We start from the raw sequence: 22,376 nt of genomic DNA on the forward strand, positions 1-22,376 counted from the left end.
ATGACACTTTTCAAATGCTTAGGCAGCGGTGAGGAGAAAAAGGACCCCTACGTGGAGTTCATAACTACTGGGCAGTCATCAGCACAAAAATTCAACACAGGCTGCGAGGCAGAGACGTTTTACTTTGAAGAGGAGAGCAACTTGTGAGCCACGGGCTTTCCAAGGAGAAGGAGGGAGCACATGGACGCACGGGGGGATGTTTTGACAGTCACCAAGCCAGGAAAATGTCAGTGCGGCCTACTCAGGCAGGACCTGTTAGTGATTTTGCAAAAACCTGTTGTAAGTTCATTTTCCCCTTTCCCCTCCCTTTCCATCTGACAATCAGAAATCTCACGCAAACTGCAGGCCGGGCCGGCCAGCGGGAGGAGGCAGCTGCCTCTGATGATCTGAGGGAGACGGGTGGAAACATGCAGAACTGTGGGTCAATGGCAGGCCGGAATCTCCTCCTGTGAGGCCCAATCAGGATCAATAACACCGGGGCCTTCGACATGCACACACACCACAGGGAACCAGGGATGCCTCAGCACACTGATGGTGCAGACAGCAGACAACATGGACACTGTGTGTGTGTGTGTGTGTGTGTGTGTGTGTGTGTGAGAGAGTATTGACCTGACACAGATTTTCCATTCTACTAATTCATTTAACATACTGAACGAATTACATTAGGACACCCCCCTACATTTATTAGGATTTATATGAGACTTTCTATATGATGGGTGTATCATGGATGTATTGGTGTGATTTTGTATTGGTCTTTCGTTGCCTATACACAATGACTCCAGCTGATATTGCAGCATGCACCAACCAGCAATTTCAACAGTAGCGAACTAAATGCACATGCACACAAACAGTGTTTCTGAATGAAACGAAACGACATGGCGTCCTCTCGAATTGGCGCTAATTAGAGCCGAAGCTCCGTGCAACAGCGACATTCCTTTGCCATTATACATTGAAACCGATCTTCGGAGACGGTCGGCGCACAGTGACGCCTCAACCTCCCGGTGACCCCCCATGATCTAGGTTTACAAAGCTGTGGCGAAACGTGAACCCGAGACTCACTCTGTAGAATTCCCTTCAATTGCGCAGCGGGATTGTGCAGGAGCTTGTGGAGAACACACGCTTCTGATTTGCACCGCGCGTCGCCCGAGTTACCTTTGCGCAGGAGGAGGAGGAGGAGAGGACCTCTCAGAGTAGTGCAGACTGGGCAGCTGAGCAGGTACAGTATGATCCTCATCATCAAGCAAAGTAAAAGAAAAAAAAAAAGGTTAAGAAGAAAGATTAACTTTTGCATTCAAACGTTTTGCGCAATTAAATCTCCGGGGTCAGAGGTGGGTCTGGATTGACAGTGCTGCTCTAATTTGAACTATCCGCTCCTGGAGGTTATACCGGTCCCTAAGGCCATGTGGACCTGTTTCCTCTTCTTCCCTCCTAATTAAATTTGTGTGTCATCCTCCTCCCTTGAAGTGCTGGGGTCACCACGTGTGGATCCCTAACAACACTGCAGCAACACTCCTTTTCCCTTTTATCAATACTTTACAAAGAATCAGTGCCTGTTCATTTAACAAGACAGCATCCAGCACTCCATCAGATAATCGAGTTGCATTATAATGAAAACAGTAAATGAAATAGTTATTTAAAAAACAAACATATAAACATACATTTAGTGACAGATTTGTGCAGACAAACATTTCGGAGTTAATTTTAATTACGAACAAGGATTTCTTTTTTAGTTAAAAGTTTGAAAGACTCAAAGTGAAATTCAGTTTCATCAACAACTTAAACGATGGGGTTGAGTTAAGAAAGAGCTTTATGGATATGGAATATAAACAATATTGCATAGATTGTTATCCTTACTTTCATAGTAAGTGATAGTAGTTTTCTTTTCAGTGATGATCCTGTTCTTTGGGAGACATATATCATTTTCAAAGTCTTTCCAGAATGTAATACAACACGGGCAACCATAGAACCGCTCAGTATACCTTCTTGTTTTTTCATGCATGTTTGATTTTTATATTTGGAAATCTTGAAATGTAGATGTTTGTTGTATACATTTTATGTCATCATTTCTTATGTATTTCTCAAATTTTAATTGTGATGCAGAGCCTCGGAGGGGTCAAGCCGTGCGTTGAGCCAGTTAATGTTTTCATAACAGATTTTCCATAACCTGTTATTTTCCTCATGCTGATGAGACGTCTTCTAATAGCTAAATGTCTGTTGGTGCATCTTTTACGATATTCAGCAATTCTCAAAAAAGGTTGAACACTTTGTTCTCTCAGCTGTGAACACAATGATGGCTGGCCATTGGCTGATTTTTTTATTTGTCCAATTCTTAGATATTGGTTTGATGTGTGAGAAACAACACACGCTGAAGACACAAGGAAAAATGCACCAGCAACACTATAACACTATATGACAGATTGACTCCTTGTGATGCTGTGATTCTATTTTGCTTAATGCTTAATTCCAGATTTTATGAACAATGATTGGATCAAACTTCGAAAAATCACATCTTGGTTTTTCACCTCATGGGTGAAAACGGACATTAAGGAGAAATGTCGTTGATGAGTAATCTGATGAGAGAAGTGTGACAATGAAAATGTGTGCAGTGTTGACAATAACTCTGACTCAGACAAACTTGTCACTGTTTGTAAACTTTCTCAGTGTGATGATGAGCTGATGGTGGATTTGGAATTTGGCCTTTGGGGGGAAACTGTAGATGCGCTGCCATCTGCTGTTAAATATGTAACACTGCTAGGATCCAGACTTGTACCTATGCATGCAGTGCCACGGCAGTAACATCTCTAATGAGAATTATTACAAACCCTACAAACTAACCTACATTCGAAAAAATGGAATAATACAAAGATCTGCCACAAAATTTTCAGCAGTGAGAGAAAAAAAAAGTATTTCAACAAAGGCAAGTTTGGAAAAAGGTTCATCATGAAAGACTGCATGTTGAAGTCATGCTCTCATGTCCCAGTGTTTCCCTGATGCCAGTGGATGTGGGAGCAGACACTGTGGCTGCTGAGATTGTGCTGCCATCTACTGCTGTGGATTAAGTGCTGCTGCACACTTGGGGCCACATTGGATACGACTAATATATAATTGCAGTCTGTTGAGATGACACGACCTGTTTGGACGGCACCAGAAGCTATCATTTGAGCTACACAATAAAAATAGACATTTACATATAATTTTGTCTCGTGTTTTTTTTTCTAAAAAGACAAAGCGTTGCCCAGGATTGCAGGAGAGAAGACTGGCATGGAAGCAACAGTGAACTGTGTCACACAGCAGAAGAAGGCACTGGTATAGTTTAATCGTTCATCGATCTGAATTAATAAATTAGCTTTGATTACGTGGCATTTTCTCTCGGGAGATGTGCCAGTGTTTAAGTAGCACAAAGAGTATAAATAAGCTATAACTACCATTTTGGTAAAAATATTTAAAAATATCACAAATAAGAAAAAAAAGGAAAAGTTTCAGTGACTTCCTCAAATGAGTGAAACAGCGCCCCCTCTTGGACGGAAGGGCTGCTACACGTCAGAGAATCGGACTGGTCAAAGAGGACATTGCACATAATGAGCTGCACACACAGGTGCAGCTCATTATGAAATGATGACTCAGGAGTGTGCTCGTCTCTGGAGCAGTTCTGAGAAGGAGACCACAGTGGCACCGAGTTGAAGAATACAACGTTTACACAAACCAGCGGACAGTTTGTTTTCCAGTGTTTACACGTCACGTTGACCGACCGTACCAACAACGGGGAGAGGATTTGAGCGGTTGTCTGGCGACACACAAAGTGAAACTTGTGGATGTCGACGCCTCATGGTGACGATGGAAACTTGAGCACTTCTCCTCCGGGAGAGAAACATGAAGAACATGAGGAATGGGCCTCCGCGTCGAACAAGGTGGGTCACATGTCTGTAGCAAATCCCCTGCCCGCTTCTTGGCTCGCTGGTTTCTTTTCTCTCCTCGTGTTTGAAATAACAATATATAACAATCTATAACAATCTATTCACGTTGACCTCGTTCGGTCTTCGAAGCGGATGCCGCTGACGCGTAGCTCCTTGTGGACGTGGTGTAGACATTGGCCTGTTCTGTGCCTTGTTCTCCACCTAATGAAGCTGTTTGCTGCCATTCAGCGGACCTTTGAGTTGTTTGAAATTTGATCCATTTAGGCAATTTTTTAGTGGCTTAAATTCGAGTTGCTTTAGTCCCGTCGGAACTAATCTGGCCTGTTTTGTTTTTAAGCCCTGCCCTAAAATGAGTCCTCAACCTGATCAAGTAATACTAAGGACCGGAGAGTGGACTATCTTTGATATCTGAAGCGCAGACACAAGGCAGTGGAAGTCATGTGACACCTGCATATTTTCAATATGGTCAATCTGTTGTGCTTAAGTGGACTCATTTTGATAGTTTGTGCTTTGCTGTTGAGCCGAAATGATTAGTACACGACAGACAATCAATCAGCAGCACTTCTGACAATCAATGAACCGTCTGTCTATGGATAGAGCTTCTCAAGTTTGAATATTTTCCACAATTTTCTATGAGAACATAATGGACATCTTTGGGTTTTATATAGGTTTGGTCATGAAAAAAATAAGAAGTCGGTCAAGAACCTAAATAATTGTTAGTATCAGCCTTTGTTTTCCACCAGAGTGCAACGTTACTAGAAGTAGAATCTGATCGTCTTCAACAGTTTATTTAGATACAACTAATGGTTTGGTTGATCCTGAGAGTTGTGCAGACTGTCTTCGCATTGCGGCTGTAGCCACATGCATGCTAATCCATTTTCTTGAGTGTAGGTGCTTCGTTAGGTGAGTGTGATGTGTTTGATTGACACTTTGCAGTCATCACAGTCCTGCCGGAGGACCCGGTATACAAGCTGTGAACAGAGACACATCTATTATCCATTGAAATCTTTTTTTGCGACGCTATTATATAATGGTTCCTATTGGAATGTTGTCAGTACTAACATCAGACAATGCCTCTGCAATCACATCTTCAGTTTCCTCATTATGTGATGTGACAGAAGCTCTCAGGATAACAGTCACTGTTTGGTAATCTGAAAAAAAAAGGCACAAATTAAGATATATTTAATCATGTGGACTGGTGATTACATCAATGAGGCGTCTGTCACTGTCTCAATTTGGATTCTTTTCATTCGTACATTGACTAGTAGTTAACTGTGAGATGACGATGTTGATGAAAAGTTACCTGCTAAAATCTCTATCCACTGCTTTTACTCACTTGACATAAAAATGGGTCCGCCCTCTTCCGTTACATAGCCAAGATGGCATCATTCAAGGTTGAGAATTGCCCCGCATTTCATACTCAAGTTTTTGACCGATATGAGAACTTCATCCTGATACTTATAGTGCACTGCATGTTGCCAGAATTGCCAGACTTGGCACGTCGCTGAGTGTACCTTCATTTGAGCTGGTGGTGGTCTGGGAATCTGTGCTCTTGTTGGAAACTTCAGATGTGCTTCCATCTGCTGGTGAAGACGTGACACTACTAGTTCCCAGAGTCCCTGGCTGTGTTGTTCCTGCTATGAGAACAAAGACAGTTTGTTAGTGAGCACACCATAGGAGGTGAGTCACTACTGAGGGTCATCAGCCGCTTTCAGACATACACTGAAGTCCGGACATATTGTATGCGTATGTGACAACGCAAAAAAAAAAAGTCTACAAATGTTGCTCCTGACATTTGCCGTAACTTTTCCAGCCTCCCAAGTAAAATTTGAGCCCATGTGAGAATATTTCACGGGAATCTTGGAAAATGTCACGGCGAATTATTGTCATGTCCTGTCAAACTCTGGAAAACGTCCGGACCAAATTCATTTTTCAGACGTTTTCCAAAGTTCATGTCTGAAAACGGTTAACATAGGGTCAGATTCTGAAGAAAACAATAAGAGAATAAACAATTCATAGATATGATCATTTATAGTTCCAACAGATGGTAATGGCAGTGACCAACCTGTACCTGTAGAGAGTGTGGATTCTGAAGCTCTGGCTCCATATGCTGGTGTAGTCCTTGACGTTGTACTGCGCGCTGCTGTTGCAGAGACTGTGGGCGATGACGCTGTGGTGCTGTTTGTCTGTGTAGATGTACTGCTGTTTGTCTGTGTAGATGTACTGCTGTTTGTCTGTGTAGATGTACTGCTGTTTGTCTGTGTAGATGTACTGCTGTTTGTCTGTGTAGGTGTACTGCTGTTTGTTGTGTAGGGAGCTGTAGCAGCAGTGGTTGTCGATGGTGATGGGCTGACATCTGTTGGTGTAGGTAAATCACTGTTTGGTGTATTAGAGAGTGTGGAGGCCAGCGTCAGGGTAGTGTTGCTGTTGGTTGTGCTGTCTGCTGTAGCTGTGGAGACTGTGTTTACTGTAGTTGTACTCACATGTGCTGGCACAGATGTATCATTGCTGCTTTGGTTGCTGGGCGCTGTCGGAACGGAGACTGATGAAATTGTGCCGTTATCTGCGGGTGACGGTGTTCTACTGCTCGTCTGGATGGTTTCTGTAGTCGCAGAGAATGTGGATGCAGATGTTGTATTCACATCTGTCAGTGTAGGTGTCACAGTGGTGCCTGTTATATTGGGCGCCGTTGTATTTGAGCCTGCGGAGGCTGAAGTTGTCCTGACATCTGCAAGTGTGGAGGCAGTGTTGCTGTTTGTTGCGCTGCGTGCTGTCGTCACAGAGACTGATAAAGCAGTGCCGTTATCTGCTGGTGTAGCTTCCGCACTGTTGCTCGTTTGGCTGGTTGCCGTAGTAGCAGACGTTATGGATGCTGAGGTGCTGCTCACTTTCAGTGGTGCAGGTGTTCTACTGCTGCTTGTTGTGGTGGGTGCCACTGTAGATGTAGTAGTGCCTCCTGATGTGCTAAATCTGCTTTGCGGTGCAGGGGTCAAAGCTGTAGTCAAGACAAAAAACGTTCATTATAAATCTCAACCCTTATTTCAACCTCAAATTCTACAATGACACGCACTAAATGTGTAATTTCCATATTTGCGTTCCCACCCTCACTTACGCGCGCAGGTTGACCTGTGGTCTGCGCAGCAGTCGCTGAATGTTACGCAGAACTCGTCACAGAAACAGCCCCTGAAGCAGGTGAGGTTTTGACCAGAGCAGCACAGCACTGGTGGACCTGCACAGCCTGGAGCGCACACACAACAATGTTGCAGAGTACAGGATCTCTGAGGTATTTCTGCTGTCCAGCATAACTATCAGGGTCCAGGAAAAACTAAAGAGTGTAGGGGAACTAAAGAGGTTGTTTTGTGTAAATTACCTGTGGGTCCGGTAGTGGGAGCAGCTGTTTGTGCTAGAAAAATTAAAAAGGACAATGACAGGTCATTAAATTTGTATATATTTGTATATACTTTTGAAGTAATTGACATGGAGGAATTGTCTGGTACAGCAAAATTTGGACAATAATGCAGTTGTAGATGGATATCTGACAGTTAAATCCACCCCACAACCCCAAAAGTTTGCAGGTTTGATAGAAAACTATTAATTGACATGTACAAAGTCAAATACTTGTCCAAAGAATGAGTTCTTTGTGTAAACCACATGACTTATTTATACATAATTTACATTGTTTGATTTAGAGACACAATATGTAGCCAGTATAAATAGGAATTTGAAACCTTTATGCAATTATGTCTCATAAACACAGTTTTTGTTGTTATTTTTAGTGCCTATTTATGGGAGTAATTGTCACAGTGAAGCCTGTACAGTTAGCAAGGAGAAATGACACACACCATCATGTCATATCAAAAATGGGTGGATGCTGTTTGCTCGCTAACTGTAATAGACTATCAGAGAAATATAAAACTCAGAACCCAAGGACAATAACCTGGTTCAGCAGAGGCTAATTTTTTAATTGAAAGTGGCCCTGCAGATGTGAGCATTGAATTAGTGGCGATTATTCTTTTGGAAGTATCGTTTAGTGTTCAAAGTATTTAATCATTGAGCTATCAATTTGCTTTTTTAATTCTTTTTCACAGATGCTAGGTAGACAGATACATGAATAGATAGATTAAAAGTTTTACTCACCATCACTGAGAGGTAGCAAAGCCATCAGGAGAAAGGGGGGCAGTGCAAAGCAATCCATGATCCTGTGTGCTTTCTGAGTGTAGCCAGGCCTATTTATGAATGCATATAAGCAACACACACACACACACACACACACACACACACACACACACACACACACACACGCACACAGGTACACTCCTGACAAGGCTAGTCCTATTGTCTGAGAGAAACAGGGAAAACAATTTTGTCTCTACATCATAGTATCATGTTACAGAAGTTTTGCATTATTTTTCTCTGATGATTTGTCTCTCCAGTTCCACTGGTTTACACTGTCAGACTGAAATATGTCAAGAATGCTCTTTTGGCTAGACGCTAAGGGAACACATTGAAAAACAGTGCATCTTTATTTGTGAAGACTTAATAGAAAACCTACCATTGTACTGATATTCAACCACAAATTATGACAACGTGCAAACACAGTTTTCAATAATCATTTATTGCACATTTTACCCTTTTTGAACAGTATGACATAATGATGATTAATCAATGGGAAGACATGCATTCCCAAAATTCAAACACTATGTTGTACCTTTTGTTCGGTGTAGCTATTACTGTGAAAGATGTCAAAAACGGCTGATATGCTGTCACAGATTACAAAGACTTCTTGAAAAAGGCCATGCAAAGAGATAATTGAAACGATGCAAAAATCCCCAAAAAGCAGGAGCAGTAGGGAAGTCCTTTGGCTATGATGCCCTTTGTTTGTCCCTTAAAGCTGGAAGTAAAGAAAACTAGACAGTGGTGTTTAGACCAAGTCATGTTTGGAAGCTTAGGTTTGTTTCCATATTCTAAGTTGACAGAAGTGATCAATGTGAAGTGTGGAAAGAAGTGACAAATAAATGTTACTTGTGGTAAAAACCTCCCCGTGGTATGTTGAAGTGCCGTGTCACCCTCTGATATTTACACTCTCCAGCTCTCTCCAAACTCTTGAACGCTCCTGGCCCTGGTGCCATCTGGCTTCATCCAGTCATTCCACCTTTGACTGTCAAAGTTCCCACACAGACCCCCTACTTTTCCTTTGTATATGTGTGGTAGAATGATCTCTGCAGGAAAACATCAACAATCAATACTGTCATTTAATGAACAAAGTAATTTAAGTTCAAATTTATGTTCTGTGACTACTACTAATTTTCTTAGACATATTGAATGAGGTGAGGATTTAGTTACCTGCTGTACTGTGTCCATCAAACTCCACTGAGAGGCCAAAGTCGGTCCTCAGGTAGATGTGAGAGGAATGTTGCCGGATGTTTAGACCAGCACTGGGTGAGACGGGCATTTTAGTTCTCCTTCCATCCACCTGGAGGGAGATCGAGGGGGTGAAGTGTGACTGGATGATATTCAAAGAGTATTTGCTCTTGTATGATTATTTATTTTTTGTGTAGGACTTCACAAGATATTTAGTAAGGCTGCCCCCCAGTCTCTCATATACAAATATACACAGAAACATGTTTAAAGTTCCAATAGGTCAATAAAATAGCAGCATAATTTAGCACATAGCCTTCCAGTAAAATAGGCCTATGTGAGGAGTGCCGGTTATTTCCCTGAGTGTTTGCACAAGTGTTTGTGGGTGTGCAGAAATAAGATTATATTATTCCATGTACCAAATATTGTGTCTTCAGAAAATGCACAATGGTAAGAGGATATGACAGCAGTGTGTCGATGTTTTATTAAAAATGCCCTTGACACTTACGACCAGCCTTCGCTTCTTCTTTAACTCCACTGTGTGATTGTACACTACGATCTTAAGCTCTTGTAATCTGTGGTGTTCCTCTTGCTCTTCGCTATCATCATCATCATCATCATCATCGTCATCGCCATCTTCATCTTCATCATTGTCATCTTCATCCCTGACCCTGCGGTTTTCTTCACTGCTACTGTCACCATGATGCTGACTATCATCGCCATCGTGTCCTCTGTGTGTATTGATGGCCTCGATGTAGACATCTGGAAGATTATTTGGCAAGTTGTTGGTCCGCACCAGCACATACGAGTGCTCACCCTCAAAGTCATGCTTCATTTTATCAAAGGTTCTGTACTCAGGGTCTCCTTTTATAGAACACTCACTGAAGCCTGTGGAGCAACAAATGTAGAGCAAATAGTAAATTAGTGAAGAAGATGCAACGTAGAATGGATACAGTTAAATGTTGGCATTTACAGGACCTGTGGGCCTGCAGTAGTATTCGCCCTTGTTGTTTTGAAGGCAGACAGCATTTCCATCGCATTCATCTTTGTCATCGCAGTCAATCTTCCCCATGCCGTCATCTTTCTCACATTCACATTTCTGACTGCAGTGACTGGTATACCACATTTCATTGAACTGTCAAGAAAGAGAGTAATTGTACTGGTTGGACCTCAGTGTCCACATCGCATTGCTCTGGTAGTTCCAACTGAGCCAATAAACATTGTGTATGAACTGTCCCTCACCTGATGCTTGGTGCCATTACTGTCCACACATCCACACTCTCGGATAGGCACACAACGGCGCCGTTTCTGCACATAGCCCTCATCACATACACATCCCGGCACACAACTGTCACTGTCACTGCAGTGTGGTGGGCCATTCAGGTATGCACAAGTTGGACTACAGGCAGGGATACAGCTTGTGTAGTGACTGTTCTCTGTGCAAGAGGGTGCTTGATAGAGACAGACAGAGACAATATATATATATATATATATATATATACTTGGACACAAGCAAAACATGACACAAAGATGTACTTGTATATATCTACAGTAAAATTATTAATCATTCTTTGCTGACAAGTGACTTTTACACTGTTAGCTAATATGTAATTTGTAAAGTATATATTACGAGGAACCCTGTCCATGTTTTAACATTTATTTAAGATCAGAAATGCAAACTTCTAACTTACTTGATACAGCTGTAGTTGGTGGTTTGGGTCTAGCAGTTGTTGTAGATTGTGGTGCAACTGTAGCTGTAGTAGACTGAGGTCTGTCTGTTGGTGGATGTGGTTTAATGGTTGTGGTGGGTTCTGATCTAGCGGTTGTCGTGGGTACTGGTCTCAATGTTGTTGTGGACTGTGGTGTAGCTGTTGTTTTGTGGGGTTTAACTGTGGTTGGAGGTTGTGGTCTATTTGTTGTTAGTGACTGAGCTGTGGTTGATGGTTGTGGTGTACTTGTTTGTGTTTCAGTTGAAGGTTGTGGTCTCGCTGTGGTTGGAGGTTGTGTTCTTTTTGTTGTTGGAAATTGAAGATTAGTTGTTGTTTGTGTCTTTGGTTGAGTAGAGGTTTGAGGTTGTGATGTGCTTGTTGTTTGTGACTCGGGTTGAGTTGCGTTTGATGGTTGTGGCTGCATTGAGGTTGGAAGTTGTGGTCTAGCTGTAGTGGATGGAGGTTTGGGCCTAGCTGTAGTGGTTGGTGGTTGTGGTCTAGCTGTTGTTGGAGTTTGAAGACTAGTTTTTGTTAGTGGTTGTATTTGCGTAGTGGTTGGAGGTTGTGGTGTACTTTTTGTTTGTGATTCAGGTTGAGTTGTTGTTGATGGTTCTGGCTGCATTGTGGTTGAATGATGTGGTCCAGCTGTGTTTGAAGGCTGTGGTCCAGCTGTGTTTGGAGGGTGTGGTCCAGCTGTGTTTGGATGTTGTGGTCTAGCTGTAGTGGTTGGAGGCTTTGGTCCAGCTGTGGTTGGTGGTTGTGGTCCAGCTGCAGAGGTTGGAGGTTTTGGTGTGCTTGTTGTTTGTGACTCAGGTTGAGTTGTGGTTGATGGTTCTGGCTGCATTGTGGTTGAATGATGTGGTCCAGCTGTGTTTGAAGGTTGTGGTCCAGCTGTGTTTGGATGTTGTGGTCTAGCTGTAGTGGTTGGAGGCTTTGGTCCTGCTGTGGTTGGTGGTTGTGGTCCAGCTGTGGTTGGAGGTTGTGGTCCAGCTGTGTTTGGATGTTGTGGTCTAGCTGTAGTGGTTGGAGGCTTTGGTCCAGCTGTGGTTGGTGGTTGTGGTCCAGCTGCAGAGGTTGGAGGTTTTGGTGTGCTTGTTGTTTGTGACTCAGGTTGAGTTGTGGTTGATGGTTCTGGCTGCATTGTGTTGGGAGTTTGTGGTCTAGCTGTGATGGGATGTTGGGGTCCAGCTGTAGGGGTTGGGGGTTGGGGTTGAGCTGTAGAGGTTTGAGGTTTTGGTGTGCTTGTTGTTTGTGACTCCAATGGAGCTGTGGGTAATGTGTTTGGCTGCATTGTGGTTGGAAGTTGTGGCCTAGCTGTCATTGAATTTTGCAGACTAGTTGTTTGTGGCTGTGGTTGATTAGTGGTTGGAGGTTGTGGTGTGCTTGTTGTTTGTGACTCAGGTTGAGTTGTGTTTGGAGGTTTTGGTTGAACTGTGGTTGGAGGTTGTGGTCCAGGTGTGTTTGGAGGTTGTGATCCAGTTATGTTTGGAGGTTGTGGTCCAGCTGTGTTTGGATGTTGTGGTCTAGCTGTAGTGGTTGGAGGCTTTGCTCCAGCTGTGGTTGGTGGTTGTGGTCCAGCTGCAGAGGTTGGAGGTTTTGGTGTGCTTGTTGTTTGTGACTCAGGTTGAGCTGTGGAAAGTTCAGGTCTATCTGTGGTTGATGGTTGTGGTATCGTGGTGGTTTCTGGCTTTTCTGTGGTCTCAGGTTCTGGCTGTTCTGAAGTTTCAACTCCTGAGTGCTCTGTAGTTGGGTGTGGTCCAGCTGTGGTTTGGGTTCCAGTTATAGCTGTTGTATTTGATAGCTGTGGTCTTGTGGTTATTGGGACATCAGGTCTTGTGGTCATTGGGACATCAGGTTTTGTAGTGTATAGGGGCTCAGTTGTTGCTGATGGGTTTGTAGATGCTTGTGTATCAGAGTCTGTTGAGAAAACTGTGGTGGTGGTTGTTGTTGTTGTAAATGTAGTTGTTGATGATGGCTGTAGTTTTGATGAAGTTTTAGTCGGCTGCTGTGTAGTAGATGAGTTGTTTGCTGGAGGCAGCTCAGGAGCAGGGGTTGTTGGTTTAGTCAGGTCTGTAATACCATTTCACAGTCAGTCACACAAATTGTCAGTTATACTGTTTGGAACAGGTAGAATGTCAGAAGGACAGAATCACCTCCACAGTGTCCACGATGAAGGGATATATCATCTATGGCCACATCAGACTGATCATTGGAACCTCTTCGCCCCTCAAAAATGATCTAAACATAAGTGCACTCATTTGTTGTTGCAGGTGATTCACTATTATAAGTTATCATTAGGCAGATTAGGGAAATAAACACCTTTTTAATAGTAACTCACCTGGAAAGCTCCAGTTGTAATCACGTCCACCTGAGCCAGGTGCCACATATTTCCTTGGTCATTCCTCTTCCACCAGACAGCATCAGCCACTCTGTTTTGGAGCAGGTAAACATGGAGGCCCATTGTATCTGCTGAGCCGTACATATGGTACCAGAACTGCAAACATTGAGGACCAGAGTCCAAACACTCAGAGCTGATGAGACGAGCTGTATCTCCATGTGTAACACTGCTGGCCTCAATATACAGGTAGCGACCATCTAGCCAAGACGAGAGAAAACACAACATTTCTCAGACACACTTATTGTGATGAGACAGACATTTTCTTTACCACAGCAGATTGTTACATAAATAAAGTGCATTACCACCAGTGTGGTCAGCAGAGGGCCCAGTCATCAGGGAGGGTGTGGAACCACTCTGCCATGTCCAGTCAAAAGCATCTGTGATCATCTGATTCCAGCTACAAAGGTTGCTGTCGAAGCTACAGTCGAGATTACAGACTAAGGGAAACATTTGCAAAACATTAACATGGATTTAGGCACTCATGCAACTTTTTAAAACAACCTACAAGGTTGAATCAGTGCAAGTATTTATTAGACTAGACATAAACGTTAATTGGTAACCAAACTTCAGCTTTTGTGATATACAAAGATCTGACCCATAAAATATAGCTTCCTGTGCACTGACCTGGGTGTGATGGGAAGACTTCCACAGTTGTGTAAGGACGCTCTGTTCCAATAGCCAGGCCTGGGAATGCAGCTAAAGGAAGTAATTATTTACTTTTTTAAACCTTGAGTTATCAGCTATTATCTTAAATTGAGACCTTGAAATATTTGCAGAATAAAAAGTTAAAAAAAAAAGAGTCATGGTACGGTATATCACTTATCAAATCAAAAATATTTTGTCATTTCTTTAAGAGGTTATTGTTACCTGAGCATGAGCCAAAGTGGATGGAAACGTCATCTATAGCCACATCTGACTGAGCATTAGAGCCTCGAATTCCCTCTACAATGATCTGAGATGGGTGATGAGAATAAAATGATAAGAATTCTTAACTACTCAATACAATCATATGTTTTTTGCAACAACAGTGTCCAGCTTCCAACCAGCGTCTTGCATATATAGTCACACATATAATTTCAGAATTACTTGGAAAGGACCAGGCACTCTGATGTCAACATGTCCTGGATGCCATTTTGGTCCCTGGTTGTTCATCATGGACCAGAGCTTCGTAGCTTTGTTGTCTTTGAGCAGGTAAATGTTGATGGCCATTGCTGAAGCTGAACCGTACATATGATACCAGAAGTGCAGACAGAGTGGGCCATTATAATGGCACATGGAACTCAGCAGGCGAGCTGAGTCTCCATGGCTTACACGGTTTCCCTCAATGTATACGTAGAAACCGGCTAGAGAAATGAAAAAAAGGACAATGAACCTGAATCATTAGAAATAATGTAGCAACTCAACAGATAAAATACTCTGGCCAGCCACTGGGTTTTACCTCCAGCGGTGTGGTCCTCATTTGGCCCAGTTAGGTCTGAGGGTGTGCGTCCTGAATGTCTTGTCCAATCAAAACTGTCCTGTATGAGCTGCTCCCACCCACAGAGATTTTTTTCAAAGTCACAGTTCATGGGACAGACTATGAAAAAGCATATAGACACAGTGCAAAGAGTATTATGAGCTTATTATCGATTAAACTAATATCATAGTGTGAAAATAGAATTTTAGTTAAAAATTCATTATCTGCAAAAACATTATTTCAAGCAATGTGAACATAATTACACCAAGGTTGTTCAGATGAATTCAAATACATTCATATACTATACTTAAGCATTTATTGCACTAGGAAGCAAAGAATAGTCAGAAATAATATTAGTTTTTCAGAATTATTATTATTTCTTATTTTAAATTCGATTGTGCCACCGATATTCCTGAACCAGTAAGAAGTAAGCATTCCCAACCCTGAATGCTCTTACAAGTCTGATCTGGTGTTGGAGAAGTTGAAGGTGTTGGAGCAGTTGAAGTGGTTGGGGTGTCAGCTGAAAAAGGAACAAAAAGAAAACAAAAAGCCAGGAAAAAAAAAAATTAAGCCGTGTCGAATCAAGTTTACCATCTTTGCATTTTTGGCGCCTTTAACCACCTAATAATTTTATATTATATATGTGTGTGTGTATATATACACACACATATATAATTTCCCCCAATTTTTCTTCGGTGAAAAATTGTTGAAAATTAAAACCAAAAAAAAAAGAATCATTTAATGTTGAGACCAAGGCAGATGCCTAGTTTATATATGCAATGAGTCAGTTCGGTGCTGTAATCAACAAGTGAAAAGCAGAAGCGGAGAGAAATAGATGGCAAGAAACAGAATTACTTAATTTAACATTTAGAGCTTGTAAATATTCAAATTTTAATTTGTGAAAAAAAAAATCTACCAATTAGTTAACGGACAAGTGGCAGCACACACACTCACTGATCAATGCCTTTGTTAATAAAGTATGTAACTAACCACAGGCTGTGTCTGTCTGCCAGGGAGGCAGCTCCACTCCTGCCACCTGGCATGCTGCTGCATAGGAGTTCAGAGATTCACATAAGGTGTGTTGGTCACCGTTTGTGGCACAATAGTCGTACACACAACTCTTGAGGTAGATGTCTGGGTGAATGGCTTCATGACAGGGGCTGAAGGCATCCTTCAGTAGTGTGGTACACTCATTGTAGGCCTGATCCTCTTCGTCAAAGTCACAGAGTCTTGGGTCATTTGGAGAGGCAGCGCACCTGAAAGAGAATGTTTGAACATTTGAAATTATGGTGCCATTTCAAAATAAGACAAAATAAAGTGTGGCGGTTTGGTCAATAATTTGTGTTTTATTACTTATTAGTTATTTCATAAATTGTAAAGTAATGCATTAGTAAATATTGTTGGATTTACAGGTTTTGTGAGCATCAGCTCACTAACTCTTACCCTTACCTGTAATTTACCTGTAATTTAATTCATACTCACAAGTGTGCAGATAACCTGTTGGCCAAAATAACTTACTCAATAGTGTTTGGCACCCTCCAGCTGTCACCAAACTCAAACGTCTCTGTCGCGTTTTTTCCTCCTGGGGTTACGAAGTCATCGCCCTGGTATCCAGAGTAGGTGCCACATAGTCCGCACAGTTCATATTTGTAGCGTTCATCCACCTGCAGAAAGAGTCTGTTCTGCCCATCTACAATGATTCTGAGGCCAAAGGCTGTCTCCAAAATAATGAAATTATTCTTCATGTAGACCCATACTGAGCCGTAGGTTCCATTGGTGGCATAGGGGAGTTGGACACGGCTGCTGTTTACCTAGAGTTAGAAAAATCCATGAGAATAGAATAGATCTTTACTGTCATTGTTTTTTTGGGAAAAACTATGTAAGTCTGTTGGCAGCTTCAGTGTGCAGCAGTAATAACAGCATAAATAGCAGCAATTAGACAAAAGATAAGCATTTATAGAATTTGTAATGAATTTGAGTTTTTTTAATACCAAGCAAACCGTGCGTTTTTGGTTTTCATACTGGAATCATTAGTCCGATCAGTTAACTTCCAAATAGTTGTTGAGGGCAAAGTCAAGTGGGTGAGCTGTTAGTTTGTGTATTCTTGTAAGCCCCTGATGACGAACAAGCGACTTCCTCCAGCGACGCAGAGTAATAATTGTCTCCTATGAACACGGTTGTGCTGATACTAAAGTCATTAGCTGCTGCCATTTATGAATTACCTTGATAATACGGTGACATTCCAGTACATGAGCCATTGTTAGGCCATGGGATACTTTTGGCATGAGAGCTGTTCAGTATCATACACATTTTCACATAAGTTTGTGAGATATTATTTGTAATTTTGCAAGGAGTTTTAATGCTTACATAGACCTCTCCACTTTGATTCAGGGTGAGGTAAAAATCTTCGACCTGCAGAGTCACAGCTTCCAGCTTGGACCGGGTGAAGTTCTGAAGGGCAGGATGCATGTTGTGTCCAATTACAGTAAACTGGACTGAGCTTCCTTCCCCGCATGTTGTGGTCAGTGTGTAACTGCAGCCCCCTTGAAAGTCATAAGCCCCCCTGTCAAAAGTCATGTAGTGTGGATCACCATACACTCTGCAGGTGGCAGGTTTGAACGGGAAGCAGCCTTGAACCCCATCCCTGACCGTACAAACCTTGGTGTCTGCACATTGCATTGTGGTGCACCACATGTCATTATTACCCATACATTGGCACTGCTGCACACACTCCCCTTCCACAAATGTTGCTCCTTTCTGCAGAGAAAAGGAAAGTGTATGAATGAATTAAAGCACTGTAGACGTGAATAGGTGAACATGATATTGTTTTCACATAATCTACTTCACTTACCACATAGTGTTTCCCATTATACCAGCACCCACAATCCTCAGCTGGGACACACTTTCCCCCACTGAGTTTGAAGCCTGAGTCACACTCGCATCGTTCCTCACAGTTTCCACAAGAGCCACCCAAATCCAGACTGGAGCACACCTCGGGACAGCCATCAGCACATGAGTTATAGTGGCTGTTCTCAGAACACTGAAGGGCTGAGAGGACACAATGAAGAGGGGGAAAAGGACTGAGAACGACCTTAATGCCACTGTATTGTTGCTGTCTTTATATGCCGCTGTTTCTCCTCTTTTAATATCAGGAGGAAGAGAAATGAAACAAGGAAGCAGTTGAAGGAATAACATACGGCAGAACGTGGAGTTCCTCCATGTGGGTAATGCAACTCCAGCCTCATTGCAGACATCAGTGTAGACCCATAATGTCTCACATAGAACTGCTGGGTCACCATGAGAAGAGCACATGCTGACCACGCAGCCTCGGAAGTAACTCTCTGCCCCCAGAACTGACTGGCAGTCAGCAAAGGGTCCAGTGCTAGAGAGGAGGCGTCCACAGTACAACTCGCTGGCGTACTCGGCCTCCTCCAGTGGATCACACTGATGAGGGACTAGAATAGTTTCACAAGAGGACGTGCTTTGCCCAGTCTGCCAGCTCTTAGCCAAAGCTGTAGCATCTTGGGCGTTTGTACCATCCGGCTTGCGGAAGTCATCTTCCCTGAGGCGGTTAAAGTTGCCACACAAGCCACAGACCTCATCAGAGTATGCGGATGGCAGGGCAACATGTACCGCCCCAGCACTGTCATATGAAACAGACAGCCCGAAAGTGGTTCCCAGTTCAACGGCAGCAGGGTTACTCTTGATCTTGACAGCACCACTGCCGAGGCTCAGTGGAAGCTTCCTCCAGACCCCATTAACCTGAAGAAGAGTAGAAGAAAAGAAGACTTTTTCTTACTGACTGTCATCAGCAATATCGACTCACAGATACCGCAGATAGATATATCTTTGAGAATTGATAAAGCCGATAAGTCCTGTCGGAATGTCAGGACATTGTGCTGTTAAACTCTGCACTTTATGATAAAGTCAGTTTATCAGTAGAAAAGGCTGCAGATATGGGAACTGCCTGATTCAGTACATTACTAAGCTCAATGACGAGGTGCCCTAAAAATGAATTTAAACAGTGTGTAGGTATTATTAAGTCTTAGGAATCAATATAAAATAAGGAATATTAATACTGTGTTTTGAAGAGGGAAATAAACTTCTATTATTAAGACATGTTAATTGAGTGCTTCAGGATGGCTTGGTCTGCAAATTGGTGCCTCTTTTAGCTATGAACGGTACTATTGTCCTCAGACGTGTGGTGCAACAGGCTTGGATCTTCAGACAAAACTGGTCTTAGTTCGTGAGACAGCGTGGCATGTTTGTGAGGAATACAATGGATCACAGTACAAGTCCCTCTCTAAAGTAGCTCACCACAATCCGATGTGTCTGCCTTTTCAAAAGGGACAATCTGAAGCTCCCAGTGTCCACATTAACCTGCTGGATAGCTGGCAGGGATGAGTTCCCGTTCTGCTCATTGACCACTTCCACACTGAACATGGGCAGAGCCTCAGTTGGTGAGCAGGTCTTAGCCAGTATGTAGGTGCAAGGTGCCATGAAGCGGAACAGCAGTCCATCGAAAGTGCTGCAGTCTGTGTGACTGTGTATAGTGCATGTCCCACTGCTGGAAATACCATTGGATCCTCCTCTTTGAGGACCACAGATTTGGCCTGCAGGGCACTGAGAGGGAGAGCAGGAGAGCTGGCCCTCAGAACAGAGGCAGCGGGTGGACTCATCGGTCCATATCTCTGTGTGAGATTCACACTGGGGTCCTGTGGGGCACATGACTGAGTAAACAAACACTTTGTAACCACAACACCATCTGGTTCATAATAACTTGGTTACTTAATCATTATGTTCAGTGTTAATACTGAACTTATGAAAGATTTCATATCTTTAAACTTAAGAGGCGTTATGTGGTATGGTCTCATGGTCAGAAATCTGACGTGTTATCATAGCAGTTGTCTCTGTATTGCATAAATATTGTTACCACCATGTATACTTTTATATAATCTGATTCTGTTTTGTCTCTACGTTTATGGGCTGTTGTTCAGATAGCAAAAGAAGAGTAAAATAATACTTACCGCACAAGCCTCTTCTAACACCTATCCTGTTTAATGTGATCTGTCCCTCCATGGACGCTGCTTCAAGAACAACCTAATTTAAATAGATTTTCTGTATAAATATTTTAAATATAATCACCAATACATTTCAATTATACTGTAGATCTGTTGCAACGCAATTTTACCCGAGTCTCCGGTTTGATGATTTTCAGGGGGACAAACACTTGTCTCCATGAATTTGGGGGGAGGGCAGGAGAGGTCCAGATTTCTGCGAGACCCGCACTGCTTTTCAGGAGAGCTCGAACTTCAGACCCATTTGCTGTAGCTGGGGACTGGTACCAAAACTCTAGACAAGCTTCGCCCTCCAGTGCCAATGGACCACTCTCTAGAATATTCACTGTAACGTCCACTGAAGGTGAAGAGGACAATAGGAGAATGTCATATGCATGATAATTGTCATTGATATCAACTCATACAACTAATTTTATAGTTATTGTCCTTGGCATTTGTTTCTAAATTACAAAGTCACTGACTTGATAGTCACCGATACTCAATTCTGTTTAAGATCACACAATGTAAATGTGTGTAAAAATCTAAGCTATGCAGGCTAGGAAAGAACTTTTATGGTTTCATAATATCTCACCAAAAAGGAGGGAAACCCATCCCTACCATTTTTTATTGTAATCAAAACAAAGAGGTACATCTGTTGTAGTGCATTTATCATTAAACGTAAAATAGTTTTTTTGTCATATATTTGAAGCTCAAGTGCAGGCCCTTTACAGTGATTTCCCCTGGGAGAACACCGGGCAATAAAAGATTATTGGCCAGCTTCAGATGAATTAGCGATATGCAGCAAGGCACAGACACAGTCGCAGCCACGCAGATTAAAACAGAACTGTGGACCGACGTTACAAATCCCTTCCAAAAGGGAGGGACAGCACTAAAGGTTACTACAGTCAAGTAATCTCTGTGTCACGGTGAACTCAAACCTGACATGATGACTTTAAAATACTTATTACTGCAATATTTTATTAATGAAATACAGTACAGTTACAGTTTTTTTGTCTGTACCTGTTCTTTGTTGGCTCCTTGCCCAGTCACAAATCAGATTGTTCTGTCTGTCGTAGAAACACTGTGTAACATATTCTGTGCAAGAAAATATCGGGTTGAATATAGTATAGTACTGTTGTTTTATATACACATTTATGTAAATTGATATTGTTGTTACAAATTTGAATTCAAGCAAATCCAGAGATTCTTAAGTGTAGCAGATGTACTTAATACCTGAATTTGTGCTCCACTCTGGTAAAGGGACTACTGAAAAATAGTTTTCAGCTCTGAAAAAGAAAAACAGATGACAACAATCATAGACTGCTTTTAAAAATCTATGCCATGAATTTATAAAATACCTGATTGATTTAAAACATCTCTCAAATTCTCTGCTTCCTAAAATTCAAATGAGCCACATAAGAATAACATTTCTACCAAAATGTAAGACCTACCTGCACCGAGTCCCTGTCTGGGAGAGGAATAGTAAAGTCACTGTGACCAACAAATCTGTGTGGACTCCTCTGAGCATGGCTGATCCCTCAGACTCTCAGCTGATTTCCCGTTACTAATACTCTGCCTTTTGATTAGTTGAAAAATGAATGATGAGCAGTAACTGCTGTGGATCTTCTCTGTGGAAACTCGGCGTGCAGTATATGACCCTTTTATCTGCCAGCACAGAGGCGTTGGCCCTCTTGTGTCCTTCTCAGAACAGAGTGGAGGGATTTAGATTTAGACATTTATAGTCCGTCCCCCCCCCCCACCCCCACATCAGCAGTGGGTGGAGAAAGAATACTGTATGACAGGAAGACATGAAAGATGTTGAAACAAGCCTGTGTTGTAAAAATCTGAAATAATTGACCAGAGCTGTGAACACAGTTACAATAAATAGTGATAGGCAATATCAGATAAACTATTGAAAATCCTCTACTGACTCCGCACTCATGATGTAAAAGTCATACTTTGCCTATACATACACTTATTTGTTGGAATTTTTGATGATTAAAACAAACCAGCAGTCTATTGTGGTGTTAATTTTTAGGGACGTGTACATTGTGACCTGATACTGTTGTTGTATAATAACGGACTTGAAATGGTGTCCGTTGTATTATTTAGTGTATGTCAGTCAGATAAGAGCGCGCACCCTAAGAACAGGTGGAAAAAGAGTGATAAGAAAGACACATATTGTGGGAGGTGCTGTGTGAGCCACCTACTCCTGGAGTAACATTCCTGAAGTGTCAACAGAGAAGGTGGCCCAAAACAAATATTAGGGCTCTCAAAAGCTGTCCAACCCAACAGAATGCTCTTTGTTAGTGAAGGTAACTAAATACTACATGTCCACAATATAAAAAAGTCGGAACTGTTGAAAGTATGCAGACATGGATTTTTTTTTGTCGTCAAAGAGAGGGCAATGCAGTAACGTTACCACGGAGATAATCTACAGTTATCTAAAAGACAGCAACCTGATTTCATAACAGATAAGGTTAT

General features: G+C 42.3%; 2 protein-coding genes across 6 annotated transcripts; both read right to left on the minus strand.

The window, feature by feature from the left end:
- Positions 1–1,671: 1,671 nt before the first annotated feature.
- Positions 1,672–8,188, minus strand: LOC118311618 (putative GPI-anchored protein pfl2). 3 transcript variants are annotated; one of them, XM_035635641.2, is made up of 7 exons: positions 8,052–8,188; positions 7,285–7,317; positions 7,027–7,152; positions 5,980–6,909; positions 5,429–5,551; positions 4,977–5,065; positions 1,672–4,885 (listed from the first exon to the last, which is right to left on the minus strand). In XM_035635641.2, exons 1-7 carry the CDS (start codon positions 8,107–8,109, stop codon positions 4,814–4,816), a joined length of 1,431 nt encoding a protein of 476 aa, XP_035491534.2. In that variant the 5' UTR covers positions 8,110–8,188; the 3' UTR covers positions 1,672–4,813. The 3 variants fall into 3 exon arrangements, with proteins under 3 accessions (XP_035491534.2, XP_035491533.2, XP_035491532.2); XM_035635640.2 differs by lacking the exon at positions 8,052–8,188 and having other exon boundaries at positions 5,986–6,909; positions 7,285–7,976; XM_035635639.2 differs by lacking the exon at positions 8,052–8,188 and having other exon boundaries at positions 7,285–7,973.
- Positions 8,189–8,508: 320 nt separating this feature from the next.
- Positions 8,509–21,609, minus strand: LOC118311136 (zonadhesin). 3 transcript variants are annotated; one of them, XM_047332151.1, is made up of 26 exons: positions 21,344–21,609; positions 21,126–21,178; positions 20,913–20,987; positions 20,027–20,250; positions 19,863–19,935; positions 19,153–19,550; positions 18,033–18,597; positions 17,687–17,883; positions 17,203–17,592; positions 16,354–16,646; positions 15,826–16,091; positions 15,293–15,355; positions 14,818–14,955; positions 14,466–14,722; positions 14,247–14,331; positions 14,004–14,075; positions 13,682–13,816; positions 13,320–13,576; positions 13,135–13,219; positions 12,405–13,051; positions 10,964–12,239; positions 10,515–10,723; positions 10,251–10,407; positions 9,781–10,160; positions 9,258–9,387; positions 8,509–9,133 (listed from the first exon to the last, which is right to left on the minus strand). In XM_047332151.1, exons 1-26 carry the CDS (start codon positions 21,418–21,420, stop codon positions 8,991–8,993), a joined length of 6,645 nt encoding a protein of 2,214 aa, XP_047188107.1. In that variant the 5' UTR covers positions 21,421–21,609; the 3' UTR covers positions 8,509–8,990. The 3 variants fall into 3 exon arrangements, with proteins under 3 accessions (XP_047188107.1, XP_035490599.2, XP_035490600.2); XM_035634706.2 differs by having other exon boundaries at positions 10,964–13,051; XM_035634707.2 differs by lacking the exon at positions 15,293–15,355 and having other exon boundaries at positions 10,964–13,051.
- Positions 21,610–22,376: the final 767 nt, after the last annotated feature.

Source organism: Scophthalmus maximus, chromosome 5, assembly GCF_022379125.1.
Source record: "Scophthalmus maximus strain ysfricsl-2021 chromosome 5, ASM2237912v1, whole genome shotgun sequence".
In the NCBI taxonomy this organism is placed as follows: domain Eukaryota; kingdom Metazoa; phylum Chordata; class Actinopteri; order Pleuronectiformes; family Scophthalmidae; genus Scophthalmus; species Scophthalmus maximus.

Bases quoted from the DNA above. Each gene is read 5' to 3' on its own strand.
- LOC118311618 (XM_035635639.2), bottom strand. From the start codon at position 7,393: ATGTCAATTACTTCAAAAGTATATACAAATATATACAAATTTAATGAC. The intron at 7,153-7,284 runs GTAATTTACACA...TGTGCGCTCCAG, and splicing joins TCCCACTACCGGACCCACAG to GCTGTGCAGGTCCACCAGTG. The intron at 5,552-5,979 runs GTTGGTCACTGC...TTGTTCTCATAG, and splicing joins CACACTCTCTACAGGTACAG to CAGGAACAACACAGCCAGGG.
- LOC118311136 (XM_035634706.2), bottom strand. From the start codon at position 21,420: ATGCTCAGAGGAGTCCACACAGATTTGTTGGTCACAGTGACTTTACTA. The intron at 20,988-21,125 runs GTATTAAGTACA...TTTCTTGCACAG, and splicing joins AGAGTGGAGCACAAATTCAG to AATATGTTACACAGTGTTTC. The intron at 13,817-14,003 runs GTCAGTGCACAG...TGTTTCCCTTAG, and splicing joins AGTCTTCCCATCACACCCAG to TCTGTAATCTCGACTGTAGC.